Genomic DNA, 27,473 nt, shown 5'->3' with positions numbered 1-27,473 from the left:
CCCCTTCAGGTGCCGGGCAGCGGCTCGAGCGTGGGCGGCCAGGAGGACAGCGCCCTCCACTGGGACTCAGGCGCGCTCTGACGTCACGGGTCGCGACCGCGGGACGCTGACGTGACCCAGCCCCTCCCTCGTGTGGGCGGGACTTCCGGGCGCTGAGTGGCAGCAGCCTCGCAGTTTTCGGTGTCGGGACTACCTGGCGCTGATGGGGAACTTCCGGCACCGAGTGACAGCAGTTGAAGTCGTGAGGGGCAGAACTTCCTGCGTTGAGTGAGTGACAATGACCCGCCCTTTCGGCGACAGCATTTCCGAGCACCGAGCAATAGCAGCCACCTCCCTGGGGGCGGGGCTTCCGGCGCCGGGTGACGCCTTCTTCAGCGAGGAGGGCCGGGCTTCCGGCGCTGGGGGGCGGAGGCCCCGCCCCCCACTCCGGCGTCGCCACTTCCGGACACCGAGCCGCCGGTACGGCCTTCCCGAGGGGGGCGGGACTCCTGACCCTGAGTGACAGCGCCCCACCCTCCCCGGAAGGCGGGACTTCCGGCGCTGAGTGACAGCGGCCCTGCAGCTGTGGTGCGGACGGGCGCGGCGGCCCGGCGCGATGATGGAGATCCAGATGGACGAGAGCGGCGTGGCCGTGTACCAGGATGACTACGGCCCCGGCTCGGTGATGTCGGAGCGCGTGTCGGGCCTGGCCGGTTCCATTTACCGCGAGTTTGAGCGGCTGATCCGCTGCTACGATGAGGAGGTGGTCAAGGAGCTGATGCCGCTGGTGGTGACGGTGCTGGAGAACCTGGACGCCGTGCTGGGCGAGAACCAGGAGCACGAGGTGGAGCTGGAGCTGCTGCGCGAGGACAACGAGCAGCTGCTCACCCAGTACGAGCGCGAGAAGGCGCTGCGCAAGCAGGCGGAGGAGGTGAGGGCGCGGGCCGGCTCGCGGGACCCGGGGGGACGGGGACGGGGACGGGGACACGGGGATGTGCGGGATGGGCCACCTGGGGGCGGGCCACGGCACAGCAGAGCGGGGTGGACATCTCGGGAACACAGAGGAAGGTGCAGGAGGGCTGAATGGTGAGCGCACACCCCCGACACCCCGGAAACCCTCGTGGGACAGCCCACCCCGCCAGGGAGGACACCCCGGGGACAGTTTCACAGAGCCTGGCCCTGGCCCCAGAGGCTTAGCTCTGTGGAGGAGCCACCCCCTGATACTGCCCGAGACAACCCGGCCCCCCACCCACCTGCCACACCACCCTCGGCGTCTCCCCCACCCCCTCCCCTCCCCTCGCTGTCTCCCAGACCCCGGGGGTTTGCAGCAGGTGTGCGGGAATGAATGGGAGTGCGTGCGAGAGGCAGTGTGCCGTCCTAGACCCCGACTCCCACCGCTGGTCACTGGAACTGTAAGCCCCCAGCTGAGGGCGTTGGGTTTGCCTCGGCTGCCTTTGTCAGACTTGTGCCTCGAGCGGACTTCTGAAGGCCTGTGACAGGGAGCACCAGGTGAGGGGTGACCCGGGGCTGCAGGTGCCGAGCCGTCCTCGTCCTCTGCCCTCCGTCTCCAGTGCTGACCATGAGCTGACATTGAGGTGACCAGAAACTCGGGCTCTGAAACGCCACATGTCCAGTGCCTTCTTGGCCTGGAAGTCGCTAGGCTGGCACCCCGTGTCTGGTCGACTGGCAGATAGAGCAGACGGGGCCGGGTGGCTGGGGTCCCGGTGAGCGGAGGTGCTGGGTGTGGCACCTCGAGGGTGAGCCCCGGGTCCTGCTGGAGGTCGCTCAGCTTGGCGCTTTGCCATCCTTTGGCGAGCAGGAACTTGCAGACACCCAGTGTTGTGTGTGCCCATCCCCAGCTCCCAGCTCCCTGGGACTGACTGTGTGGCTCTGGGTGCGAGCATCTAGCGCCGGGGACTTTCCTGGGAAGGGACTCAGCCCTGGGGGCCAAGGTCACAGGCTGCAGGAGGGCCCCCAGGTGACATTACCTGGAGGTGGCGGCTGTGGTGCCCTCGGAGCCAGGCAGCGGTCCTCTCTGGGCGTGGGGTCTCTACGTTGGGGAGGCCGCTGTGAGACCTGCCCCCTTGCCTGGGTGTTTCTGGAGCCTTGCAGGGAGGTGGGAGTTGCGGTGGGCTGGGGTTCAGAGTGCAGGCAGGGGTAGGCCAAGCCGCTGGTGCCTGCAGGGACCCTGGGATGCCCATCCTGCCGAGCAACTTCTGTTCACACCCACCCGACCCAGTGGGCAGCACTGGGCTGGTGCTCTGGCTGGGGGCAGGAGGGGATGGAAGGGTGGTAGCTGGCCATGGGGGATTGGCCTGCCCTGTCTGGTCAAGGAGGAGCTTTCTAGATTGGAGGTGCCTGGTGATGGTGGCAGGTGGCCTGGATCTTTGATTTGCAGTTACCCTGGCAATGGGGAGGGGCTCTCCCTCATCCCACAGAGAGGGGTGGATCTCAGGGATCTCCCAGGTGCTTCCAGGAGGGGTGGTGGTGTGGGGTGTGTGTGTGTGTGTGTGTGTGTGTGTGTGGGGTGTATTGGGAAGGGGTCTGTGTGGTTTGTGTGTGTGTGTGTGTCTCCCAACCCCCAGCGCTGCAGAGTCTGCTAGTAACACCCGCGTCACCCAGCTGGAACGCTGCTGTCCTTGGTCCTGACGAGGAGGCGGCTCCCCTTGGCTTCCGGTTATGTAACCGGCACCCTCTGCCTGGGAGCCCGGCGGGACAGAGCTGGGGAGCAGAGTCCCCCCAGTGGCCTCAGCGGTGCAAAACCCCTCCACCACACACACACACACACACACACACACACACACACACACGTCCCTCTCTGTGCACATACCTACCTCCAGGGCCAGCGCTGAGCAAGTTCTTCCAAAGCAAGGTTTCCAGCTGCAAAGTAATGTTTTATAGGAGCTATTCAGAACTTTCTGTCTTGAATGAACTTGACTACCTCACACCCAGTCTGCTAGAGGCCACTCCCTGAGGCCCCCTCAGGTGTGCCCTCTATGGCCTTGGAGGCAGGACAAGAGGTCAGATGTGGATCCCTGCCTGCAGAGCCAGCCTTTAAGAGTTGCCAAGGCCTCAGGACTTGACAGTGCAGCAGCACCCCCATGTCTCTGGTGAGCTGGGGACGAGTGGGCTCGCCGGGCAGTGCCAGCCCAATCTCTGCCAGGTAGCAATCTCTGTCAGGCACCTGCATGACACTTCACCTGCTGCCCTTGGGGCTGCGGAGCGGCCTCTGGAAACAGATGTCTGAGCTGGCTCTCAGAGTGTTTCACCATGCTGGACAGTCAGTGCACGTCAAGCCCTGAGCCATTTGTTGGGGTTGTTTCAGGCCATCCCTGAACCCTGAGTTTGGAAGACTCCAGCCTGGTGTTGGGGGTGCCCCTTCCTCCCCCCTCCCCATGTCCTTCCCCGAAACCAGAGCTGTGTGGTGTGAGGTGCCACATGTGGGCAGTCTCTGGATGGTGGGAGGGCGGCTCCCGTCCCAGGGAGCTGATCCCACACTGCCACCACACCCACACACAGGCCGCGGGAGCATGTCCTGCGTTGGCAGCTCAGAGCACCCGCTGGCGCCCTACAAGTACCAAGGTGCTTGGACTCTGAGGAGCCACCCTGTGCTGCCTGCCCAGGTTGGGGCCTGGCTTCCCTCACCCCTCACCCCAGGGGCCAGTCTGATTCCTGCCTTCCCAAGAACTGTTGAGAAAGGCCACTTTGTCCCTAGATTTGAGACAACCAGAGCCATCGACTGTGTCAATGGGCATCTGGAAACTCACCTGGAGGCAGATTCTAAAACCAGAGCTGAGGACGGGGGAAACAGTATAATGGTTCTAAGAGCCACTTATGCCTGAAGCCCCACAGTTCCAGGTTCAGTCCCCAGCACCACCATAAAACAGAGCTGAGTAGTATTCTAGTACAAACTAAAAACAGAAAACACAGCCACAAGGTCCGGGAGGTGGCGCAGTGGATAAAGCATCGGACTCTTAAGCATGAGGTCCTGAGTTCAGTCCCTGGCAGCACACGTACCAGGGTGATGCCTGGTTCTTTCTCTCTCCTCCTATGTTTCTCATGAATAAATAAAAAAAAAGAAAAGAAAACACAGCCACACTGAGCCACAGAGCAGAGTTCTTGCTGAGCATGTATCTGGTTTCAGATGGTGCTGGGGATTGAACCTGAGAGTTTGGAGCCTCAGGCGTAAAAGCCTTCTGCATAACTGTTACGGTATTTCTTCAACCCTTATGTTTTATTTACTTACTTACTTACTTACTGCATAGAGACAGAGGCTGAGAGGAAGGGTTTGAGAGAGGGGGGAGAGCAAAAGACCCGCATCCCTGCTTCACCACGTGTAGAGCTTCCCCCCTGCAGGTGGGGAACAGGGTCTTGAGCCCAGGTCCTTACACATGGTAACATGTGTGCCGACCAGGTGCACCACCGCCCGACCCCAGGATTATTGGATTTATTTACTTAGTTATTTATTTTGCCTCCAAGGTTACTGATGGTGATGGGTGCCTGCAGTGCAAATCCACTGCTCCTGGAGGCTATTGTTTCCCCTTTTGTTGTCCTTATTGTTTATCATTGTTGTTGTTGTTGTAATCATTGTTGGGTAAGACAGAAAGATGGAGAGAGGAGGGGAAGACAGAGGTGGGGAGAGAAAGACACCTGCAGACCTGTTTCACCACCTGTGAAGCGACCCCACTACAGGTGGGGAGCCGGGGGCTCAAAATGGGATTCTTTTTTTTTTTTTAATTTATTTCTTTATTGGGGAATTAATGTTTTACATTCAACAGTAAATACAATAGTTTGTACATGCATAACATTCCCCAGTTTCCCATTTAACAATACAACCCCCACTGTCATTTATCATCCTTCATGGACCTGTATTCTCCCCACCCCAGAGTCTTTTACTTTGGTGCAATACACCAATTCCATTTCAGGTTCTACTTGTGTTTTATTTTCTGATCTTGTTTTTCAACTTCTGCCTGAGAGTGAGATCATCCCATATTCATCCTTCTGTTTCTGACTTACTTCACTCAACATGATTTTTTCAAGGTCCATCCAAGATGGGCTGAAAACGGTGAAGTCACCATTTTTTACGGCTGAGTAGTATTCCATTGTGTATATATACCACAACTTGCTCAGCCACTCATCTGTTGTTGGACACCTGGGTTGCTTCCAGGTTTTGGCTATTACAAATTGTGCTGCCAAGAACATATGTGTACACAGATCTTTTTGGATGGATGTGTTGGGTTCCTTAAGATATATCCCCAGGAGGGGAATTGCAGGGTCATAGGGTAGGTCCATTTCTAGCCTTCTGAGAGTTCTCCAGACTGTTCTCCACAGAGGTTGGACCAATTGATATTCCCACCAGCAGTGCAGGAGGGTTCCTTTGACCCCACACCCTCTCCAGCATTTGCTGCTGTTACCTTTTCTGATGTGTGACATTCTCACAGGAGTGAAGTGATATCTCATTGTTGTCTTTATTTGCATTTCTCTGACAATCAGAGACTTGGAGCATTTTCTCATGTGTTTCTCAGCCTTTTGGATCTCTTCTTTGGTGAATATTCTATCCAAGTCCTCCCCCCATTTTTGGATGGGGTTATTTGTTGTCTTGTTGTTGAGTCTGGCAAGCTCTTTATATATGTTGGTTATTAAACTCTTGTCTGATGTATGGCATGTAAAGATCTTCTCCCATTCTGTGAGGGGTCTCTTGGTTTGGGTAGTGGTTTCTTTTGCTGTGAAGAAGCTTTTTAATTTGATGTAGTCCCATAGGTTTATACTTGCCTTAGGCTTCTTTGTAATTGGATTCGTTTCATTGAAAATGTCTTTAAAATTTATGTGGAAAAGAGTTCTGCCAATATTTTCCTCTACGTATCTGATAGTTTCTGGTCTAACATCCAAGTCCTTGATCCACTTGGAATTTACTTTTGTATTTGGTGAAATACAGTGATTCAGTTTCATTCTTCTGCATGTTTCAACCCATTGTTTCCAACACCATTTGTTGAAGAGACTCTGCTTTCCCCATTGAATAGTCTGGGCACCTTTGTCAAAGAGTAGATGTCCATAGGTGTGAGGGCTCACTTCTGGGCTCTCAATTCTATTCCACTGGTCAGTGTGTCTGTTCATGTTCCAGTACCAAGCAGTTTTGATGACAGCGGCCCTCAAAATGGGATTCTTATGCCGGTCCTTGAACTTTGCTCCATGTGCACCTAACCTGCTGCGCTACCTACCGGCCCCCAAAGGCCATTTTTTTCCATTTTGTTGCACTTGTTGTTGCCATTGATGTTGTCGTTGGATAGGACAGAGAAATCGAGAGAGGAGGGGAAGACAGAGGGAGACAGAAAGATAGGCACCTGCAGACCTGCTTCACCGCCTGTGAAGCAACTTCTCTGCAGCTGGGGAGCCGGGGGCTCAAACCAGGATCCTTACGCCGGTCCTTGTGCTTTGCGTTACCTGCGCTTAACCCACTGCGCTACCGCCTGACTCCCAGGTTTATTCTTTTTAGTTGAGAGTGAATGTCCCTCTGGTACAGGTGGTGCTGGGATGGTCCCCTGGGCCTCTCAAATGCAGGTTCTACCCACTGTGTCTCCTCCCAACCTCAGGAATACGTGTTTTAAAATCACCTTTTTGGGGTTGAGCAGTGGTACACCTGGTTGAGTGCACATACTGCCGTGCACAAGGACCTGGGTTCAAGCCCCCAGTCCTCACCTGTAGGAAGATTCATAAATGATGAAGCAGTGCTGTAGGTCCCCCCTTCAATTTCTCTCTGCCTCTATCCAATAAATAAATATATTTTTTAAAAATCATCCTTTTGTATGCATGTACAAACTATTGTATTTACTGTTGAATGTAAAACATTAATTCCCCAATATCATCCTTTTGCTTCAGAGTCCAAGATTCAAACCCCCACACCGCTGTATGCCAAACCTGAGCCGTGCTCTGGTGGTAATAATTAATTAATTAATTAATTAATTTAAAAATCACCTTTTTGGTGCCAAAAAGACAGCTCACTCAGACAGTGTGCTTGCTTGCTGCAGAATGACCCTCCAGCTCTGCTCTAGGTGGGGACTCTACCAGGTATGCTGCCACCCCAGCCCCTACTCAGTAAAATGGAGTTGTGAGTGGCGCCCCCTTATGGCTGTTGTAGGAATTGCATTGGGTACCATCTGTCCTCCTAGGAGGGTTGAGGGGCAGTGCTTCACAGTGTCTTCAGTTCTGACCTTGCAGGAGTGCATTTGGCTTTTTAAATAAAAAAAAAGAAAGTTGGGTGGAAGTAGATAGCATAATGGTTATGCCTGAGGCTCCAAAGTCCCAGGTTCAAGCCCCCACCCCACCATTAACCAATGCTGATCAGTGCTCTGGTTTAAAAAAAAATAATAACACAAAAATAAGTTTTAAAAATTAAAAATAAACTTTCCTTATGTATTTATTTATTTTAAATGTTTATTCCTTTTTTGGCGGGCTAGCGTGGGGGTGCCTCTTCTCAGGTGCATATTCTCTGGGTTGGAGAGAACACGACCAGAGCCAGCCTGGGCTTCTACTCACTCAGTGAAGCGAGAGAGATGACCCAGGAGCAGAGCAGGTGGTGGCAAGGTGATTCAATCCTTTATTGATCAGAGAGCCGAGGCATTTAAGAGTTGGACCCGGTAGTGGCAAGTCAGAAACGGAAATGGTTAGGAAAGGGGTGGAGAAAGGCAAAAGGGACTGGGAAAGGTAGAAACTTCCTTAGCAACTGTTGCGAGGGTTTTAACTGGTAGGATAAATACTATTACCCTGCAGGCAGGGAGGGGCTTGAGGGTAGAAAGAAGATAGATCAAAGGAATGGAAAGGGTGGGGAGTATGTAGATAATAAGGGAGCAGGCCATAGTATCATGAATGCAGGGTGCTTTGTGAGGCAGGGAGTCTGCTAAGAGGAGGCAAACCTTGGGGGGGGTTTGTCCCTCCTTGCTCACCCTCTCAGTAGAAAGAGAGAGAGACTGACAGGATGTATGTCCCCTCAAGTCAAGCCCTGCTAAGCTCAACCACATCCTCACAATTTCCTGACACTTTTTATTGCCTTTGTTGTTTTTTATTGTAGTTATTGTTGTTATTGATGTCGTCGTTGTTGGATAGGACAGAGAGAAATGGAGAGAGGAGGGGAAGACAGAGAAGGAGAAAGACACCTGCAGACCTGCTTCACCGCCTGTGAAGTGACACCCCTGCAGGTGGGGAGCCGGGGGCTCGAACCAGGATCCTTATGCTGGTCCTAGTGCTTTGCACCACGTGCACTTAACCTGCTATGCTACCACCTGACTTCCATGTATTTATTTATTTTTTTAAAATTTATTTTCCCTTTTATTGCCCTTGTTGTTTTTCATTTTTGTTGTAGTTATTGTTGTTGTTGTTGATGTCCTCATTGTTAGATAGGACACAGAGAAATGGAGAGAGGAGGGGAAGACAGAGGGGGAGATAAAGATAGACACCTGTAGGGAGTCAGGCGGTAGTGCAGTGGGTTAAGCACAGGACAGGCTTAACGGTGAAGCAGGTCTGCAGGTGTCTGTCTTTCTCTCTCCCTCTCTGTCTTCTCCTCATTTATTGATTTCTCTCTGTCCTACCTAACAACAACAACATCAATAACAACAACGATAATAACTACAATAATAAAACAAGGGCAACAAAAGGAATAAATAAATATTAAAAGAATTAAATAAGACACCTGCAGACCTGCTTCACCACCTGTGAAGTGACTCCCCTGCAGGTGGGGAGCCGGGGGCTCTAACCGGGATCCTTAGGCCCGTCCTTGCGCTTTGCGCCACCTGCACTTAAGCCGCTGCGCTACCGCTCGATTCCCCATGTATTTATTTTTATGAGAGAGAGAGAGAGACTCACCTCAGAGCATTTACTCGGCTGTAGCACACATGGGCCTCAGCCATGAAAGTCTTCCTTTCTCCCTCCCTCTACCCCGTTTTTTAAAGTTTTTTAAAAATTTATTTTATATTTATTTATTTTCCCTTTTGTTGCCCTTGTTGTTTTTTATTGTTGTTGTAGTTATTGTTGTTATTGATGTTGTCGTTGTTAGGACAGAGAGAACCGGAGAGAGGAGGGGAAGACACAGAGGGGGAGAGAAAGACAGACACCTGCAGACCTGCTTCACCGCCTGTGAAGCGACTCTCCTGCAGGTGGGGAGCCAGGGCTTGAACCGGGATCCTTATGCCGGTCCTTGAGCTTTGTGTCACGTGCGCTTAACCCGCTGTGCTACCGCCCGACTCCCCCCCCCTTTTTTTTAGATTGATCCTTTTAAAGTTTTTTTTAAAGATTTTTAAAAACATTTATTCCCTTTTGTTGCCCTTGTTGTATTATTGTTGTTGTTTTTGATGTCGTCGTTGTTGGATAGGACAGAGAGAAATGGAGAGAGGAGGGGAAGACAGAGAGGGGGAGAGACAGACACCTGCAGACCTGCTTCACCGCTTGTGAAGCGACTCCCCTGCAGGTGGGGAGCTGGGGGCTCGAACCGGGATCCTTAAGCCGGTCCTTGCACTTTGCACCACCTACGCTTAACCCGCTGCACTACCGCCCAACTCGCTGATTTATTTGTTAATGAGAGATAGGAGGGGAGAGAGAACCAGAGTACTGGGGATTGAACTCAGGAACTCATGCTTGACAGTCCAACATTATACCCACCTCCCAGGCCCTCAGGCATGCAGGTTGTATGCTCTACCACTGAGTTGTCTCCTGCCCCAAGAGTTTGTTTGAATTTGAAAAACACTTTCTCTCCACTTGGCTTCATGAATATTTTGCCCAGAAACTTAGAGTGTAAAGTGAAGACTCCAAATCAAGACCCATCCCTGCTTTTTCTCCCTCCCTCCTTTCTTTCTTTCTTTCTTTCTTTCTTTCTTTCTTTCTTTCTTGCCACCAGGGTTATCACTGAATCCACACACCTGGCAGCTATTCCCCCCCCCCTTTTTTTTTCTATTTTATTGTGATAGGACAGAGAAAAATTGAGAAGGGAGACGGAGATAGAGAGGGAGAGAGAAAGAGAGGCACCTGTAGACCTGCTCCACTGCTTGTGAAGCTTGCTTCATGCAGGTGGGGGAGCGGGGCTCGTGCGTGGTAATGTGTACACTCAGTCAGGTGCGCCAATACCAACCCCCTCTTTTCTTTAAAGAAAAACGGGGTGACATTTTCTGTGGCTGGTGGTGCAGTGACCGTGGCACCTGGAGCGGTGACCGTGGTGCAGAGGCAGGGGAAGCCCGGCTGCATACAGCACCAGCTGCCCCTTTGCTGTGGAGTTTAGTCTTGTCCCCTGCAGGAAATGGAGTGACATATGCAGAAAGTAGTGCGAATCCCCGGGGCTGCGCACCTGCCGGACACAGGCTCAAGAGGGCTTCCTCTTTCTGGCAGAGGCAGGGCCCTGGGGTGGGGCTTCGGGGAGGGCGGGGTCCTAGACCACCCGCCCTGATGCGGCCTCCTGCCCCCGCTACTCTGGCGTGCAGAAGTTCATCGAGTTTGAAGATGCCTTGGAGCAGGAGAAGAAGGAGCTGCAGGTGCAGGTGGAGCACTACGAGCTGCAGACGCGCCAGCTGGAGCTCAAGGCCAAGAACTACGCTGACCAGAGTGAGTGGGCCCCGCCCTGCTTTCCCGTGGAAGCACAGGGACTCTGGGCGCCGCACACCTCGGAGCGGCTGTGACTGTGCTCTCTCAGTCTCCAGGCTGGAAGAGCGGGAGGCGGAGATGAAGAAGGAATACAACGCCCTGCACCAGCGCCACACCGAGGTGCGTGTGCCCGACCCGAGGGGCCCGAGACTGGAGAAGGCAGGCGCCTCACGGGCTCTTTCCACAGATGATCCAGACCTACGTGGAACACATTGAGCGCTCCAAGATGCAGCAAGTCGGGGGCAACAGCCAGACAGAGAGCAGCCTGCCGGGGCGGAGGTAGGCGGCTGGGGGCCCTGAGCTGGGCCCTGACTCTGATGGATGGGGCTCCCGGGGCATGTGGGCTCCCGCACTAGCAGATGTTACCCAGAGGGTCCTGCATCCATCCCTCCTCTGTGCCTGCAGGTGGAGGGCTTCCCTGGATATGCCCCCTAATAGGCAGGTGGCTGGGGCCCTGAGCCCTGCCCCTCTAGCTCTCCCTGCTGGACCGGCCCTCATCCAGGACTCCTGGGTACACGTGGACTTGCTCTGGGGTGCCCCCACCCCCAGTGTGGGAACTCTCCTCCCTTGGGAAACTCAGGGCCCGCTGTGGCTGTGGGGCCTCCTTCTTAGATCTGCCACCTGGCAGGGAGGGTCCTTAGTCACCTCTGGGCAGGATGGGCCTCGGACTCCAGCAGAGGGTGATCCATGGGTGCTGCCCCCTCAGGCCTCCCCCGACATGCAGCCCCCAGGCCTGTCCCAGAGAGCTGGAATGGGGGGGCTGTCCTGGTTTCCCCTGGACCCTGTCAAGGGCACCCACAGTCCTGCTCCCCTGAGTGAGGGTGGGCATGACTCACCATAGCTACAGTGCCATGGTCTCCCGAGCACCAGGCAGGAGACGCTTCCCCGGCCCGGCCTGTGGGAGGGTCAGCTCGCTGGCCTTGCTCTCCATTCCTAGTTCCATTTGGGGGCCAGTGCTCAGGCTCCTGCGTGTAGCCACAGGCCTGTGTGCTGTCAGCACGTGTCTCCATGTCCGTGTGCCATATGCTGTCACTGTGTGCCCAGTGCCTGGCTGTGTGTCACCACTGAGGGGGTCTCCAGAGGGCATTCGGGGGGTACATGCCTGCGGCCTATCACGTTGGACATCCTTGTGCTTCTGTGTGGTCTGTGGGGCGTGTGCCCTGCATGAGCGGCTGCTGCTCTAACCATGTCTCCCATCTCTGTCCTGTGCTGACCATGTCTGTCGCTGCGCACAGTCCCCGCCAGTCATGGAGGAAAAGGTAAAGCACTGGCGGGGCCTCGGGCTGCCCCTGGGCTGCGTGCCGGCTAACTGAGGCACCCTGGCAGGCTCTGGTCAGCAGTAGTCACCTTGGGGATGAGCTACAGTGGGAGTGTCACTCCCGGCACAGCCTAGCCTGCCACCCTGCTCACCCTCGCACAGCCGAGGCCCTGTCTGGGGCCAGTGGGTTTGAGAGGAGACTGGGGGGACCAGGAGGAGGAGCGGGCACAGAGGCATCTCCCCACAGACAGCGGCCCTGCTGCAGTGCTGCCTGGGGGGCAGGTTGTGCGGCTGTGCCCGATGCCTTACCCTCCCCCAACAGTGTCTGCTCAAGTCCATGTGACAGTGATGTCATGGGACGGCACACGTGGGACAGCCCGTGTGATGAGGGTGCTGTAGATGGAGTAGGAGCCTCCTACCCTGCTTCAGGAAGGCATCACATTCCAAAAAGTTCTCTTCCTCCATCCCTGAGCCAGGTCTAACCTCCACGTCCCTTTTTCTCTCATCACCCCAGCAGGAAGGAGCGCCCCACCTCTCTGAACGTCTTCCCCCTGGCTGACGGCATGGTACGTGCACAGATGGGGGGCCAGCTCGTGCCTGCGGGGGACCACTGGCACCTGAGTGACCTCGGCCAGCTGCAGTTCAGCTCCAGCTACCAGGTTTTGTTGCCGTGCTGTGGGTGCCGTGAGTGCCGTGAAGAAGGGGCTCGCATGGCCCCAGGTTCATTCCGGAAGCCTGTCCTTCGCCACCAACCCTCGGTTGGCCTGAGGCATGCCGGAGGCTGGTGATGGGGGAGCAGAAGCTGGGGGTCCCGCGTCTGTTAGGGCTGAGCTTAGTGACAGCCGCCCTCTTCCCTAAGTGGGTTGTGTTCCTGCTGCTCAGGGGCTGTGCTGCCCCCCAGAACCGGCTGCAGGAGGCAGCTTCTCTGCCTTGGCAGTCCCTGCTGCCTGGCATGTTGTCACTGCTGAGTCTGGGGGTCCTAAAAGTGCGCCCTGGCTCCTAGGCCATGAGCACAGGGTCTGGTGGCGTGGGCACAAGACTCGGGCCACTCCCAGGTCAGGACCACTGCGAGCAGAGGCCGGCCTGGAGCTACTGGGTTCCTGCAGAGGCCACTGGAGGAGCTTTGCAGGCCGCAGGTGCCACCTAGGGCTGGGCGAGGTGCTTTACTGGGGCCTGCACTTCTAGAAGCTTCCTTTCTGCTTCGGCTCTTGCTGACTTGTTCTGAGAGACTGGCTTGGTTTGTGGGAGCCTGGGCTCTCCCCTGGGTGTCCAGAATAGCTCACCTGCTGACTCTGACCGTTCCCATCACTGTCCCTCTGAGCCACTGTGGGGCCTCCCTGTGAGTGGGGGCCGCTCCCCCCTTCCCGGGTGTCCCCTTACCTGTGTGTGTGCGCACTGCCTCTCTCCTCGTCACCTCCTCGCTCACCGGCGATGTCTGGAATCTTCTTTCTCTAAGTCCTTTCTGTTTGATTTTAGTTCATCAGTGTGTTTCATTTGAGTTTTCTTTCTTTTTTTTAATTTTAAGCAGTTACATTTAGTTACTTTTATTTCGTGCTCTAGGTTTTAAGGTTCTAATTTTTTTGTTGTCTTTTGTTTTATTTTTTGTTTTTATGTACTGTATTTTCAGTGTTTTAACCAAACAGTTGTGGCTACTCATGGTGAGGAATGGCGGCTAGCAGTGGGGGTCTTTGCGTGTGGAGGTCTCTGCCCCCGCTGATGTTTAGGAGGTTGAGAGGTTGGCCTCTAGGTAAGTGGTGGCCAGGGGCAGTGCCCTGGGTAAGTGGTGGCCCACAGGGGTGCCTGGGGGCAGACTGGCCTGCACAGGCTGGCAGGGTTGAGGCGCCCTGGAAGTCCAGTGCTGAGGCGGCTCCCTGAGGTGTGGCCCGGACCTCCGGCACCTCCGGCACCTCCCTGCACGTGCAGTGAGTTCCATCACAGAGATGGCACGCGGAGCCCCACTTGCTGTTGGGGTGATGTGGAGAGGAAAGGTTTCTCACCTCAGGCTGGCCCAAACCGGAGACCCAGAGCCCAGTCAGAGGTGTTTATACAGAGACACTTCCCAAAGGAGGGACAGGCTGGCTGAAGGGTGCCGTACCCCCCCAGGGGGGTGCCTTAAGCCACAAGAGTGTCACGGCACACCCTCAGAGGTGACAACCACGTGTTCCCAGGCATCCTGAAGGACAGCCATGAGGTGGGCGCCCACTGAGAGTGCTGTGGGGCCTAGCTTGCAGTCAAAGCAGAGTTGGCCTGTGGGTGGAGCTCCAGCTCCCAGGAGAGGCAAGATCTGCCTTGAACACCCTGTCCCTCTCACCTTGCCTTTCAGTATGAGGGGTGGGGGGCTGAGCCAGTCCCAGTGCTGAAGCTGTGTCCCAGGCTGAAGCTGGCCTCCCCACCCTCGGCTCTTCCCACAGGAGGGCTGTAGGAGAGCTCTCCCACGGGGGGGCCGGGGCAGAGGTCAGGACACCCCCAAGGTCATGCTCCTCTCACCTGTGAGGAGCGTGCTGTGCTGGCCTTAGCCACGAGATTTCAGGCTCCTGGTCAGGCACCGGGTGGGGCTGTTTTTACTAAGGCGCTCCCCTCCCCCAGGAGGACATGTCCCTGCCTCCCCGTCCAGACCTAGGCTCACTAGGCTGCAGCATGATGGTGTCCACGCCATGATGGTGGACACAGCTGTGCTCTGCGTAGTTGTGGCTGCGAGGCGGGCATGCTCCTGCTGACCTGGGGCTGCCCACATGGGCAGAGGGTGTCTGTCCAGTGCCGCGTGGACCTGACAGGTGACCGGAACACGCCTCCCCGTCACGCGCAGGCTGTGGTCCTGCATTAGGGTGGCTGTGTTCATGGAGCAGGTTGGTCAGTGGCAGCTTCAGCCAGGCCAGGGTGTAGCAGCCAGGCCCGGGGGGGGGGTGGGGAGGCAGGCTTCCAGGAGTCAGCCAGTGGGGGCTGGGGGAGGCCCATGAGCCAGACACCCTGGAGCCAGGGCCTCGGTGGCCCCAGGACCAGCTGTCCTGTCCTGTGCTTGACCCCAGGGCCCCAATGACGAGATGTCCGAGTCGGGTCAGTCCTCGGCGGCTGCCACCCCCAGCACCACAGGCACCAAGTCCAACACGCCCACGTCCTCCGTGCCCTCAGCGGCCGTCACACCCTTGAATGAGTGCCTGCAGCCCCCGGGGGACTACGCCGGGGGCCCCAAGAATGGCAGACGCGCCCGAGAGAAGCGCAACAGCCGCAACATGGAGGTGCAGGTCACGCAGGAGATGCGCAACGTCAGCATCGGTGCGCACGCCCGCACCCACTCGCCTCTTCTCCGATGCTCTCACAGTCCCAGGCCCTGGGGGTGGGATCTGACACGGGCACATGGGGACGGAGTTCAGCCTCAGCCAGCCACTGGCCTCCTACCCCCAGCACATTCTGACTGGGGGAAAGGGAGGCGAGATTTTGGACAGGAGGTAGGAAGCTGGGAGGCCAGACCCACTGCGGAGTGCTCTGGGGACCCCTCACCCGCAGTCCCAGCTGGGGTGGAAAAAGCACTTTCCTGACTGTCCAGACTTGAGGGCCCTGACCCACTCCCACACCCCCAGGCATGGGCAGCAGTGACGAGTGGTCCGATGTCCAGGACATCATCGACTCCACCCCGGAGCTGGATGTGGTCCGGGAGCCCCGGCTGGACCGCACAGGCAACAGGTGCTGGGCCGGGTGTCTGGGGGCTGCCGGGGAAGAGACTGGCCCACTGAGCTGCACTGTATCCCCACAGCCCCACCCAGGGCATCGTCAACAAGGCCTTTGGCATCAACACTGACTCCTTGTACCACGAGCTGTCCACTGCGGGCTCCGAGGTCATCGGGGACGTGGATGAGGGTGCTGACCTTCTGGGTGAGTGGGGTGGGGTGGAGAAGGCTCCTCAGAAGGGCTGGAGCCTCCTCACTGTCATGCCACACTCGGGCTCAGGGTGCCCCAGAGGGATGCAGTTCATATATGCCCGCCCCAGTGCCCAGCTTGCCCCCCAATAGCCCTCTGCCAACCTGCATCCTGGGCCGCCCCCTGCTGGGGAGCCTGGGCAGAGTGGGCACATTCCTGGCAGATGTGGTAAAGCGGCCCCACACCCCCGCCTGAGGGCCACTCAGACTGCTGGTCTCACCTGGTGGGCACCCACCCACTGTCTCAAGGGTCACAGCTTTGGTTTTGGTGCCAGGGAAGGAATTGGGGCCGTGCTTGCTGAGCTGTTTGTCCACTTCTGTGCCCAGCTTTTTACCTTTTTTTTTTTTATTTGCCACCAGGTTATTGCTGGGGCTCAGTGTCTGCATGACTCCAATACTCCCTGCAGCCCTTTTGTCTTCTATTTGATAGGGGGTGAGAGCCACAGGGAGAGGAAGGGGAGACACCTGTAGCACTGCACTAACTGAACCCCCAGCAGTGGGCACCTTCAATGGACTTTTTCTCCAGAGCAGTAGGAAAGACGTAATTACGGTCAACGTAGTACACAGAAGTAACATTCAGAACAAAGCTATATGCCTCTAGGTAGTCCAGATGAAACCAGCTATATCCAAAGCTGGGTACTTATTTCTGGAAAAGTGAAATGAGCTTCCGATCATATGCCAACAATTCCACAAACCACTGAAACTAGCATGAGTGTGACATGTGCTTGCTGGTCTTGGTGATACCTTCTTGGGGCCATGGCACCCAGGAGTTAGCCTCAGCTCAGCCATCTTCCTCTGTGGGTCCCCCCTAACCCTGAGCACTCACTTTCCTGCAGGTCTCCACAGCCCCACCTCAACCCCAGCCACCTAGCTGTGGCCTCTGCTGAAACAGGCTGCCACTATGCCCACATCTCTGGCTGGTCTGGGCTAGATTTATGTTGTGGGGACCCAGGGAAAAGGCCTGGCCTTCGGGCACTGATGACTCCCATGTGCTTCTGGTGGCCCCTGTGTGCCTGTGCTGTAGCTCATCTCACCATGTGCTCTAGGGCTTTGAGAATTTGCCAGAAGCCCAGGGAAGTACACAAGCAGAGGACAGTTAGCCTGTCTGGGCGAGGTTCCCAGGGCCTAGCATGGGCTCCCTGCTGCCCGAGGAAGCCGAGAGCATCCGCCCGGGGATGAGGGCAGATACTGCAGCCTCTGTCCTCTTTCCCTCCATCCTGTGACAGGACTGAGTGCACGGCCCTCAGGGGGTTCATGCCGTCAGCATCTCCAGCTCGACCACATGGAACCCACTGCATTGCTGCTGGCCCTCCTGCAGACAGCTCACTAGCACAGGCTCTGAGTTCCCACGCCCTACACTCATTTCCCCCAAGGTAGCCAAAGGGAAGGCCTGGTTGAAGGTCATGGGGGAGAGGCCCCACGCCCAGCACGGTTTGGTCAGGAGAGACTCTGCCTGTGGTCAGCCCCTGGGTGTGACCTCCCTCCTAGAAGAAATGAGAGGAGGAGGTACCACAAACCACCATCACGTGAGCACTGGCAAGACCGATTTGGAAGGTGGCGTGGGGGTGGCTTCTGCCGTGTGGGAAGCAGTCCTCACACCGTCTGCACCTGGCTGAACAGCCCCCGGCCATCCTGAACACGCGCTTCATTAGCAAGACGGCAGAACCAATGTTCTGTTCCGCATGATGGAGCCCAGCCTGCCGGTCCTGTGCCTCCCGGGCTGACCGGCGGCTGTGTGTCTGGTGTCGGATGCAGGGAGGCAGAGAAGAGCTTTGTGACCCGGGGACGCCCATGGTCCCTGGGTCCTGGGTCATCAGCTGCTGCTCTCTGCCTAGGCCATTTCCAGCTTCCAGCTGGGGGCTCATGCACTTGAAGGGACTCCCTTTGGGCTGGGTACCCCACCTCTCATTGCTACACACTGCAGAGTCTCCTCTGACTGAGTGCCGCACTTGACATAGGTTCAAGCCCCCAGCCCTCACATAGGAGCACTAAGCTTAGTGGGGGATTCGTGAACAGTAGCGCAATGCTGTAATGTCTCTCCTCTGTCTCTCACCCTTTCTTTATTTTAGAGTCATCGACTCTGTAGGTGACCCAGGGACTAGAGTACTGAATTAAGCATGAGGCCCCAAGTTTGATCCCCAGCATCACATGTACCAGAGTGCTGATCTGGTTTACTCCTCCTATCTCAGTAACAAACAAATAAATCTTAAAAAAAAAAAAAAAAAAGAAAGAAAAAAAGGAACAGAGAAGCTGAGAGAGAGAAAATGAAAGAGAACAAACACAGCACTGAAGTTCCCTTTAATGCCATGGGGATCAGGTTCAAGCCTGAGATAATTTTTTTTTATTATTTATTGGATAGAGACAGCCAGACATAGAGATAGAGGGGAGGAGAGACACCTGCAGCTCCCCTCTATCTCTAGCTCCCCTGCAGGTGGGGATGGGGGGGGCTTGAACCTGGGTCCTTGCACATTGTGTGTACTCAATCAGATGTGCCTCTGCCCAGCCCTAAGATAAATCTTTTTTTTTTTATAAAATTTTTTTTTCAACTTCGGCCTGAGAGTGAGATCATCCCATATTCATCCTTCTGTTTCTGACTTATTTCACTCAACATGATTTTTTCAAGGTCCATCCAAGATCGGCTGAAAACGGTGAAGTCACCATTTTTTACAGCTGAGTAGTATTCCATTGTGTATATATACCACAACTTGCTCAGCCACTCATCTGTTGTTGGACACCTGGGTTGCTTCCAGGTTTTGGCTATTACAAATTGTGCTGCCAAGAACATATGTGTACACAGATCTTTTTGGATGGATGTGTCGGGTTCCTTAGGATATATCCCCAGGAGGGGAATTGCAGGGTCATAGGGTAGGTCCATTTCTAGCCTTCTGAGAGTTCTCCAGACTGTTTTCCACAGAGGTTGGACCAATTGACATTCCCACCAGCAGTGCAGGAGGGTTCCTTTGACCCCATACCCTCTCCAACATTTGCCGCTGTTACCTTTTCTGATGTATGACATTCTCACAGGAGTGAAGTGATATCTCATTGTTGTCTTGATTTGCATTTCTCTGACAATCAGAGACTTGGAACATTTTTTCATGTGTTTCTCGGCCTTTTGGATCTCTTCTGTGGTGAATATTCTGTCCAAGTCCTCCCCCCATTTTTGGATGGGGTTATTTGTTGTCTTGTTGTTGAGTCTGGCAAGCTCTTTATATATGTTGGTTATTAAACTCTTATCTGATGTATGGCATGTAAAGATCTCCCATTCTGTGAGGGGTCTCTTGGTTTGGGTAGTGGTTTCTTTTGCTGTGAAGAAGCTTTTTAATTTGATGTAGTCCCATAGGTTTATACCTGCCTTAGTCTTCCTTGTAATTGGATTCATTTTTTTTTTATAAAATATTTTAAGACTGTTGTAATAAACACACACACACACAAGATGAGGGTAGATAGCATAATGGTTAGAGAAACTCTCATGCCTGAGGCTCTAAATTCCCTGGTCAACCCCCCATACCACCATAAATCAGTGCTCTGGTAAAAAATATAAGAGAACCAAAGCATCACTCTGGTATATATGATTCCAGGGGCTGAATTTGGGACCTTCAGCTTGAAGGCCATCCTCTAGTCACTACGCCACCTCCCAGGCCATCCATCACCCCTCCCTTAACAGCTGGGAGCAGTGAGGCTGTGCAGGCCTGAAGACCTGGGGGTGTCTACCCAGACCTCCCTTCTCCCTGCCCCTGCCCTACGGCCTTGGGCACCCACTGATTCCTTCCCCTCCACATGTGAGGCTGTTGCTGCTGGGCTGTCTGTAATCAGGGTCATTTGTCACTTCCAGTCACCCACTGACCTTGTCGCTTTCTTCCCCGCCTGCCTCACCGGACGCCAGGGGAGTTCTCAGGTGTGTATGTCCCCGGCCCGTGGTGCACAGCCTGGGCACCCCGGGCACGCGCGCTTTTGCTCTTGGCCTGGTCACTGAGCCACCCGTGTCAGCCTTCTGGAAGGAGTAGCTGGCACCACCCCCTCCTGTACCCGCCCCCCCCCCCCAGCCCTATGAGAAGTAGCCTGGAAACACCCCAGCTGTGGACAGGAGCTTAATCCGCTTGTTTTCTCTCCCGCTCCCCCCTCCCTCCCGCCCGCTGTGCTGTCTCCCTCCTCCCACCCGCCCGGACTCCGCAGTGCGCGATGACTTCTTTGGTAAGACGCCTGCAGCGCCACCCTCCACATCCTCTGAGTGCTACCCGGGCAGCTGCTTTGTTGTGCGTGGTGGGGCATGGGCACCCCCAGAGGCGGGCCTGAAGGGCCTCACTGGGCACTTTTGGGATTCAGACCTGCCCTCAGAGCACAGTCTGGGCCCACTCTGGGGCTGCAGGGTGGCACCTCTGAGCACTGGGAGGTCCCACCAGGCCAGATGCTGCCCATAGGGGGTCACCCATCCCCTGCAGGCTGGCATCATCACCAGGGCAGCCCCTAGGACTGCACCAGGCTGGGTTGGCAGGGCACCTGTGACGCCTCTGCCCTGTTGTTTCAGGGATGGGCAAGGAGGTGGGGAACCTGCTTCTGGAGAACTCGCAGCTGCTGGAGACCAAGTAAGAGCCCCGCCCCTCTGCCTTGGCCTGGGAGCCTCTTGTGCACGGCAGGGGGACCCACAGCTCAGCTGGACTCTCTCCCTCTGCCTCTTCCCAGAAACGCTCTGAACGTGGTCAAGAACGACCTCATAGCCAAGGTGGACCAGCTGTCAGGGGAGCAGGAGGTGCTGAAGGGGGACCTGGAGGCCGCCCGGCAGGCCAAACTCAGGCTGGAGAGCCGGATTAAGGACTTGGAGGAGGAGCTGCGGCGGTGAGTGGGACGTGAGCCCGCCTGGTGTCCCCTCACGAGCATGTCCCTCCTGGATGTGCATTCTCGCCTTGCCTCACAGCCCTCAGCTTTGCCTCACAGCCCTCAGCTGAAGGGGGGGGTGCCCCCACTGCTTCCCAGCTCCACATCTGCAAGACCCAGGAGGCTCCCATGTGCCTGCTGGCCCCTCACCCCATTCTCAAAGAGGGGCTGGAGTTGGGGCAGCCCCACCCTGGGCCGCCCTCTGCCTCCCCAGCACTGACCAGCCAGTGTGTGTGGGTCCTGCAGAGAAGCGCAGGGCCTGATTCCTGGGGGGGGGGGGGGGGGGGCGGGGCGCAGCAGGGCCTTCACCCAGTGCACGGCCTTCTCCGTCCTGCAGAGTGAAGTCGGAGGCCATCACAGCCCGCCGGGAGCCCAAGGAGGAGGTGGAGGACGTGAGCAGCTCCCTCTGCACAGAGCTGGTACTTTCTCCCTCAGCCTGGGCCTGGGGTCCCCACTGCCAACTCAGGTGACATGGGGACAGCAGGTGTCTTGGGTGTCCAGGACTGCTAGCTCTGGTGGCTCCTTGTGGGGATGACATGGCAGCATCCCCAGGTCCTGCCAGACCGCCTGAGGGGCAGAGCACCCGCCCCACCAGCCCTGCCTGCTGAGCAGGGCCTTGGCCCCCAAGTGGGGCCTGACCTGCAGTGCCAGGTGTTGGGGCCACACAGGGAGGTGCCTGTCTCCCTGCACCCCTTCTTCCCCAACACCGGCCCTTGGGGGCTGCGCCCCAGCTGCACCCCTGTACCCACGTGGCACCTAAAGCCTAGAGCGTCCAGCCAGGATGGAGTGAGCCTGATGCTCCCAGGCCAGTCCCACTTGCTAGTGTGGATGGAGTTGGGGTGGGGTGGGGGTGCTCTAGGTGTAAAACCGCCATGCTGTGACCAAACACATCACATCACGGGGGTGGAGTGAGGGCAGACTGGGGGGGGGGAGGCCCTCTCCCCTGTGACCTGGGCCCCAGGCCCAGCTCAGCTCCACCCTGCTGAGTCCACACACACATCCCCAGGACAAGATCCCCATGGCCCAGCGCCGCCGCTTCACGCGAGTGGAGATGGCCCGCGTGCTCATGGAGCGCAACCAGTACAAGGAGCGGCTGATGGAGCTGCAGGAGGCCGTGCGCTGGACTGAGATGATCAGGTGTGGGGGCCGGGCTGCTGGTCTGGCCAGGATGGAGGCCAGCTCCGGTGGGCCCTACCAGTCCCCTTGGGTCCCTGTGTCCCCATGGCGCCAGGCAGTGGGGTGTGGGCAGCTGGGCACTGGCCAAGAGGGGCTCCCTCCCTCCCCGCTGCAGAGCCTCCCGGGAGCACCCATCTGTGCAGGAGAAGAAGAAGTCCACCATCTGGCAGTTGTGAGTGGGGCACGGGGAGGGCGTGGGCCTGGGGCAGAAGGGCCCCCTCGGCCATGGCTCACCCCCTGCCTCCTGCAGCTTCAGCCGCCTGTTCAGCTCCTCCTCGAGCCCGCCCCCCGCCAAGCGCTCCTACCCCTCGGTGAACATCCACTACAAGTCGCCCACCACGGCCGGCTTCAGCCAGCGCCGCAACCACGCCATGTGCCAGATCGCAGGCAGCCGGCCCCTGGAGTTCTTCCCAGACGAGTGAGTGACCCAACCTACCAGCTGGTGCCAGTGGGTCCTCCGTGAGGCGGGGGACACACGGATCTGTTTGGAAGTCCAGTGTCCCGCTTGTTCCGAAACGCGGGGTTTGGTTGCAGGTGGGAAGCCAAGGAAGGTGGAGGGTGCAGTGTGGGGTCTGTGCTGGTGGCAACAGAACCTCTGGGCCGCCCGCCTTGGGGTGAAGGAGCCTGTGGGGCTGCACTTTGAGCGCTTCCCGCCCTTGCTCCCCTTCCAGCGACTGCACGTCCTCTGCGCGGCGGGAGCAGAAACGCGAGCAGTACCGGCAGGTGCGCGAACACGTGCGCAATGACGACGGGCGGCTGCAGGCCTGTGGCTGGAGCCTGCCGGCCAAGTATAAGCAGGTGCGGGCTTGCGGGGGCGGGGCTTTCTGGGGCGCGGTCTGCCGGCCAAATACTAGCAGGGGCGGGGCTTACAGGGGCGGGGCTTGGGGGGCCTACCGGCCAAACACTAGCGGGGGCGGGGCTTTCTGGGGCGAGGCCCGCGGGCCAAATACTAGCAGGGGCGGGACTTACGGGGGCGGGGCTTGCCAGACACCAGTGCAGGGCTTGTGGGGGCGGGGCCTGCTGGCTAGTACTAGCAGGGGCGGGGCTTGCGGGGGCGGGACCCAGCCAGCCTAGTGCGAGCAGATGTGGAGTTTGCGGGGGCGGGGTCTTCGGGCCTAGTACAAGCAGGGCCAGAGCCTGCAACTGGAGTCTACAGGCCAAGGGGTAGATAGATGCCCAGGGAGCCCCACAGAGCCCCACTTCTTGGAGCCCCAGGAGAGAAGTTTGGGCCCGGGCCAGGCTTCAGCCCTGATGCTGAAGGGAGGGCATGTCCAGCCTGTGCCTGCATCTGTGAGCCATGGGCGGACACTTACTTGCCTGTCTTGTGTCTACAGCTGAGCCCCAATGGGGGCCAGGAGGACACAAGGATGAAGAACGTGCCAGTCCCGGTGTACTGCCGCCCACTGGTGGAGAAGGACCCCACCATGAAGGTGAGGTGCTTGGGGCCAGGCATGCTGGCTCGGGACAGGGGAGCCCCACCCCTAGCTGTGTCCCCAGGTCGGCCCCATCAACCTCATGGCCTGTTCTCAGCTGTGGTGTGCAGCGGGTGTGAACCTGAGTGGGTGGCGGCCCATCGAAGAGGACCCAGCGGCCACCGTGAAGTCGGTGCCGGGCCGCGACCCTCTGACTTGCGACCGAGAAGCAGAAGGGGAGCCCAAGAGCAGCCATACATCCCCCGAGAAGAAGGTCAGTGCTGCCCCTGGGGCACCTGGCCTCTCCCACATGGGTGCATGGGCCTCTGCACCCCCTAGGTTCCCTCCCCCAAGGCAAGGGCCCCAGGTACCTCCCTGAGCACAACAGGCAGGCAGGGAGGCTGCCCACACGGAGCCCAGGGCCACAGGCCTAGCTGCAGGGAGCCCCAGGCTGGGAACAGCTGTGCCCCCAGAGCCTCAGCCCCCGCCTGCCCTGTGCCGACTCAGGTGAAGGAGCTGGTGGAGGCAGACGCCACGTGCAGCCGTGTGTGGGTCCTCACCAGCACCCTGACCACCAGCAAGGTGGTCATCATCGATGCCAACCAGCCAGGCACCGTGGTGGACCAGTTCACCGTCTGCAATGCCCATGTCTTATGCATCTCCAGCATCCCTGGTGAGCGCTCCCGGTAGCCTGGCTCACAGTGTGCTGGCTAGGAACACCTTCCCTGACCCTGGGCACTGGGTGACGGCTGGTGACTGTCCCCTAGCGGCCAGCGACAGCGATTACCCTCCCGGGGAGATCTTCCTGGACAGCGACGTGAACCCCGAGGACTCAGGTGCCGATGGCGTGCTGGCGGGCATCACCCTGGTGGGCTGCGCCACCCGCTGCAACGTGCCCCGCAGTAACTGCTCCTCCCGAGGGGATACGCCCGTGCTGGATAAGAGCAGGGGTGAGAGCCGGGGAGGACCAGGGGAGGGCCAGCCAGATGAAGGTCTGGTGAGGTCTGCTCTGGGCTGCCCGCTCACTGCTCCTTTCATTGCTCGACGCCGCTCCTTCCTCCCACAGGGGAGGTGGCTGCAGTCGCCAACGGGAAAGTCAACCCAGCCCAGTCCACCGAGGAGGCCACGGAGGCCACTGAGGTGCCCGACTCTGGGTCAAGTGAGGCTGACACGGCAGCTGTGCGGCCTGGGCCCCTCACGGAGCACGTCTTCACCGACCCAACCCCTACACCGACGCCCAGCGCCCCGCCTGGCAGGTGAGTTCACTGAGGGGAGTCCTGAGGGGATGGGAGAGGTGGCCCGGCAGCGTCCTGGAGCTGCTTCCTTCTTTTCCACAGCGAGCCAGAGGTGGAGATGAGCGGTGCGCCCCCCGAGCAGGAGCCCAGCGCAGAGCCGGCAGGGCCCTGCAGCAGCGCGGCACCCACCATGTGGCTGGGAGCCCAGAATGGCTGGTAGGTGGCCCTTTGGGCAGGGGGAGGGTGCCCAGGAGCTCTGCCCACCTGGCTCTAACTCCCTCCCCCCAGGCTCTATGTGCACTCGGCCGTGGCCAACTGGAACAAGTGTCTGCACTCCATCAAGCTGAAGGACTCTGTGCTGAGCCTGGTGTAGGTGACGGGCAAGGAGGGCGGGATGGGGCGGCTGGCCGGCGGCCTCTCACTTCTCCCTCCCGCTGCAGGCACGTCAAGGGGCGAGTGCTGGTGGCCCTGGCAGATGGCACTCTGGCCATCTTCCACCGAGGCGAGGGTGAGGCAGGCACGCTGGTGGGTGGGGTTGGGCAGGAGCCAGGGGGTCCCTGCCTGAGTTCACCCTGCCCCCTGCAGATGGCCAGTGGGACCTGAGCAATTACCACCTGATGGACCTGGGCCACCCACACCACTCCATCCGCTGCATGGCTGTGGTGTACGACCGCGTGTGGTGCGGTTACAAGAACAAGGTGCACGTCATCCAGCCCAAGACCATGCAGATAGAGGTGTGTGCGCCCTCTCCTCCCGGGAGCCCACCTCCAGCCCGCTGGCACCCCACCCTGACGGCCTCCCGCCCACAGAAGTCGTTTGACGCGCACCCTCGGCGGGAGAGCCAGGTGCGGCAGCTGGCGTGGATCGGCGACGGGGTATGGGTGTCCATCCGCCTGGACTCTACCCTGCGGCTCTACCACGCGCACACGCATCAGCACCTGCAGGACGTGGACATCGAGCCCTACGTCAGCAAGATGCTGGGTGAGGGCTGAGGGGCGGCCGGTGGCAGGGCGGGCAGCTCACACAGCACCTGCTGACACCCCCGCCCCCACCCCACAGGCACGGGCAAGCTGGGCTTCTCCTTCGTGCGCATCACAGCCCTGCTCATAGCGGGCAACCGCCTTTGGGTGGGCACTGGCAACGGCGTGGTCATCTCCATCCCACTGACGGAGAGTAAGTGCCCCGCCGGGGGGGGGGGGGGGGTCCCTGCAAGGCCTCTGGGGTGCCGAGCTGCTGTGACCCTCTACTCTCCCACCCCCAGCCGTGGTCCTGCACCGAGGCCAGCTCCTGGGGCTCAGAGGTAAGACAAGCTCCTTCGGAAGGAAGGAGCCAGGTTAGGTGCGGCATGGCCCCAGGGGCCCTCCTCTGGCCAGAACCTTGTCCCCGCGGGGTTCAGCCCCCCTCTGTGCCCTCCCCGTCACAGCCAACAAGACCTCACCCACGTCTGGGGAGGGGGCCCGCCCAGGCGGCGTCATCCACGTGTACGGCGACGACCCAAGCGACAAGTCGGCCAGCAGCTTCATCCCCTACTGCTCCATGGCCCAGGCCCAGCTCTGCTTCCACGGGCACCGAGATGCCGTCAAGTTCTTCGTCTCAGTGCCAGGTGAGGGCCGCCCCTCCCACGGGGCTGTGTCCCGGGCTCCTCGGGCCACCTTGCTGAGGTCCCCGTGCCCCACCCCCCAGGGAACGTGCTGGCCACGCTCAATGGCAGTGTCCTGGACAGCCCCTCCGAGGGCCCGGGGCCAGCCGCCCCCGCCTCCGACCCCGAGAGCCAGAAGCTGAAGAGCGCGCTGGTGCTGAGCGGCGGCGAGGGCTACATCGACTTCCGCATAGGTGAGCGTGCGCCTGGCCGATGGGGCCCCAGGGTGACCTCCCCGTCACACACGTCTTCCCTGCAGGTGACGGCGAGGATGACGAGGCGGAGGAGAGTGTGGGGGACATCGGCCAGGTGAAGCCGGTGCTGTCCAAGGCTGAGCGCAGCCATATCATCGTGTGGCAGGTGTCCTACGCCCCGGAGTGAGCCCCACCCGCACCGTGTACATAGGCCCTCATGCCCCTCTAACCTCTCAACTTCAGCTTTCACCTGAGGGCCTCCGCCTGCCGGCAGGGAGGGGAAAACAGGCTAGCGGTCGCTCTGGGGAGGGTGACTTAGTAGTGGCTCCTGGCCGGCGCCAGCCCCTGAAGGGGCTTCCCACCCCACTCATCCAGGACCCCCACTCACAGGCAGGACAGACTTTACCCCATCTTCCTTCCAGACCCCATGTCTTTGCCTACTGCCCTGGGGGTGCCCCCAGTCCACTGCCCAGGGAACTGGCATGATAGCACGTACCCATCTCCTCAGGGCAGCTGCTCAGAACAGGTGCCCACCCTGCTTGAGCCCCGTAACCGTCCTGTGTGTGGCGGGCTGCACTGCCTTCCCCTCACTGACTCATACCCCTGGCTCTCTGGCCAGAAGGCCCACCCTCAGAACAGGAAGAGTCCTGTCCTCCCAGAAGCAGCTGGGTGGGCTATCTCAGGCCTCAGGAAGAAGGGGAGGCCCCAACTCTCGGGGCAAGTCCTCAGGTGTCGGGGGGAGGTGGGCTGTGGGGCCTGCCTCCCATCTGGAGGAGCCAGCTCCCAAGTGCCTCAGGCCGGCGGGGTGGCCTGCTCCCTTCGGGCTGAGGACAGGAGCCCGCCTGCTTTGAGGGGGCCGCCCTGGACAGCAAGCCCCCCTGCCCAGGCCTTATCCTGCAGCTCGGGGCATCCACCCCCTCCCACCAGACAAGCACAGAACTTGGGTAGCCACCCCCCAGCCCAGTCGACCACCGCTGCAGCCCCACCCTCGCCACTGTGATGTCTGTCTCCTCTGTCCCCACTGGGTCGGGAAGTGACTGGGCCTAGCCAGGTGCGTGCAGCTGGGGGAGGGCTAGGTGATGACCCTTCTGGCTTTGGCCCCGAATGTGAACCCATGTATCTGCTGTGTATGTAATAAACGTCTTAGCCCGGGAACGCACCCGTCCCTATCAAG

At 58.4% G+C, this 27,473-nt stretch overlaps 1 protein-coding gene across 5 annotated transcripts; it reads left to right on the top strand.

Moving 5' to 3' along the window:
- Window positions 1–526: 526 nt before the first annotated feature.
- Window positions 527–27,454, top strand: MAPK8IP3 (mitogen-activated protein kinase 8 interacting protein 3). Of its 5 annotated transcripts, XM_060172640.1 has the most exons (33): window positions 527–910; window positions 10,440–10,560; window positions 10,649–10,719; window positions 10,787–10,878; window positions 11,835–11,858; window positions 12,372–12,423; window positions 14,884–15,130; window positions 15,436–15,538; window positions 15,609–15,727; window positions 19,655–19,666; window positions 19,945–19,962; window positions 20,297–20,354; window positions 20,452–20,604; window positions 20,981–21,062; window positions 21,650–21,780; window positions 21,935–21,991; window positions 22,070–22,237; window positions 22,491–22,617; window positions 23,154–23,249; window positions 23,350–23,505; window positions 23,739–23,904; window positions 23,999–24,181; window positions 24,298–24,487; window positions 24,569–24,682; window positions 24,755–24,835; window positions 24,907–24,974; window positions 25,052–25,200; window positions 25,276–25,447; window positions 25,526–25,639; window positions 25,728–25,766; window positions 25,890–26,069; window positions 26,150–26,299; window positions 26,365–27,454. In XM_060172640.1, exons 1-33 carry the CDS (start codon window positions 596–598, stop codon window positions 26,484–26,486), a joined length of 3,930 nt encoding a protein of 1,309 aa, XP_060028623.1. In that variant the 5' UTR covers window positions 527–595; the 3' UTR covers window positions 26,487–27,454. The 5 variants fall into 5 exon arrangements, with proteins under 5 accessions (XP_060028623.1, XP_007528072.1, XP_016045874.1 ...); XM_007528010.3 differs by lacking the exon at window positions 11,835–11,858 and having other exon boundaries at window positions 12,375–12,516; XM_016190388.2 differs by lacking the exon at window positions 11,835–11,858 and having other exon boundaries at window positions 12,372–12,516.
- The last annotated feature ends 19 nt before the right edge of the window (window positions 27,455–27,473 follow it).

This window comes from Erinaceus europaeus, chromosome 15 (assembly GCF_950295315.1).
Source record: "Erinaceus europaeus chromosome 15, mEriEur2.1, whole genome shotgun sequence".
Classification (NCBI taxonomy): domain Eukaryota; kingdom Metazoa; phylum Chordata; class Mammalia; order Eulipotyphla; family Erinaceidae; genus Erinaceus; species Erinaceus europaeus.
This window is presented reverse-complemented; position numbering and strand designations above follow the sequence as displayed.

What these genes read in the sequence shown, in the direction of transcription:
- MAPK8IP3 (XM_016190388.2), top strand. Translation starts at nt 596, where the DNA reads ATGATGGAGATCCAGATGGACGAGAGCGGCGTGGCCGTGTACCAGGAT. An exon ending in CAAGAACTACGCTGACCAGA is followed by an intron (nt 10,561 to 10,648) that starts GTGAGTGGGCCC and finishes GTGCTCTCTCAG; the next exon opens with TCTCCAGGCTGGAAGAGCGG. An exon ending in GATGCGCAACGTCAGCATCG is followed by an intron (nt 15,131 to 15,435) that starts GTGCGCACGCCC and finishes CCACACCCCCAG; the next exon opens with GCATGGGCAGCAGTGACGAG.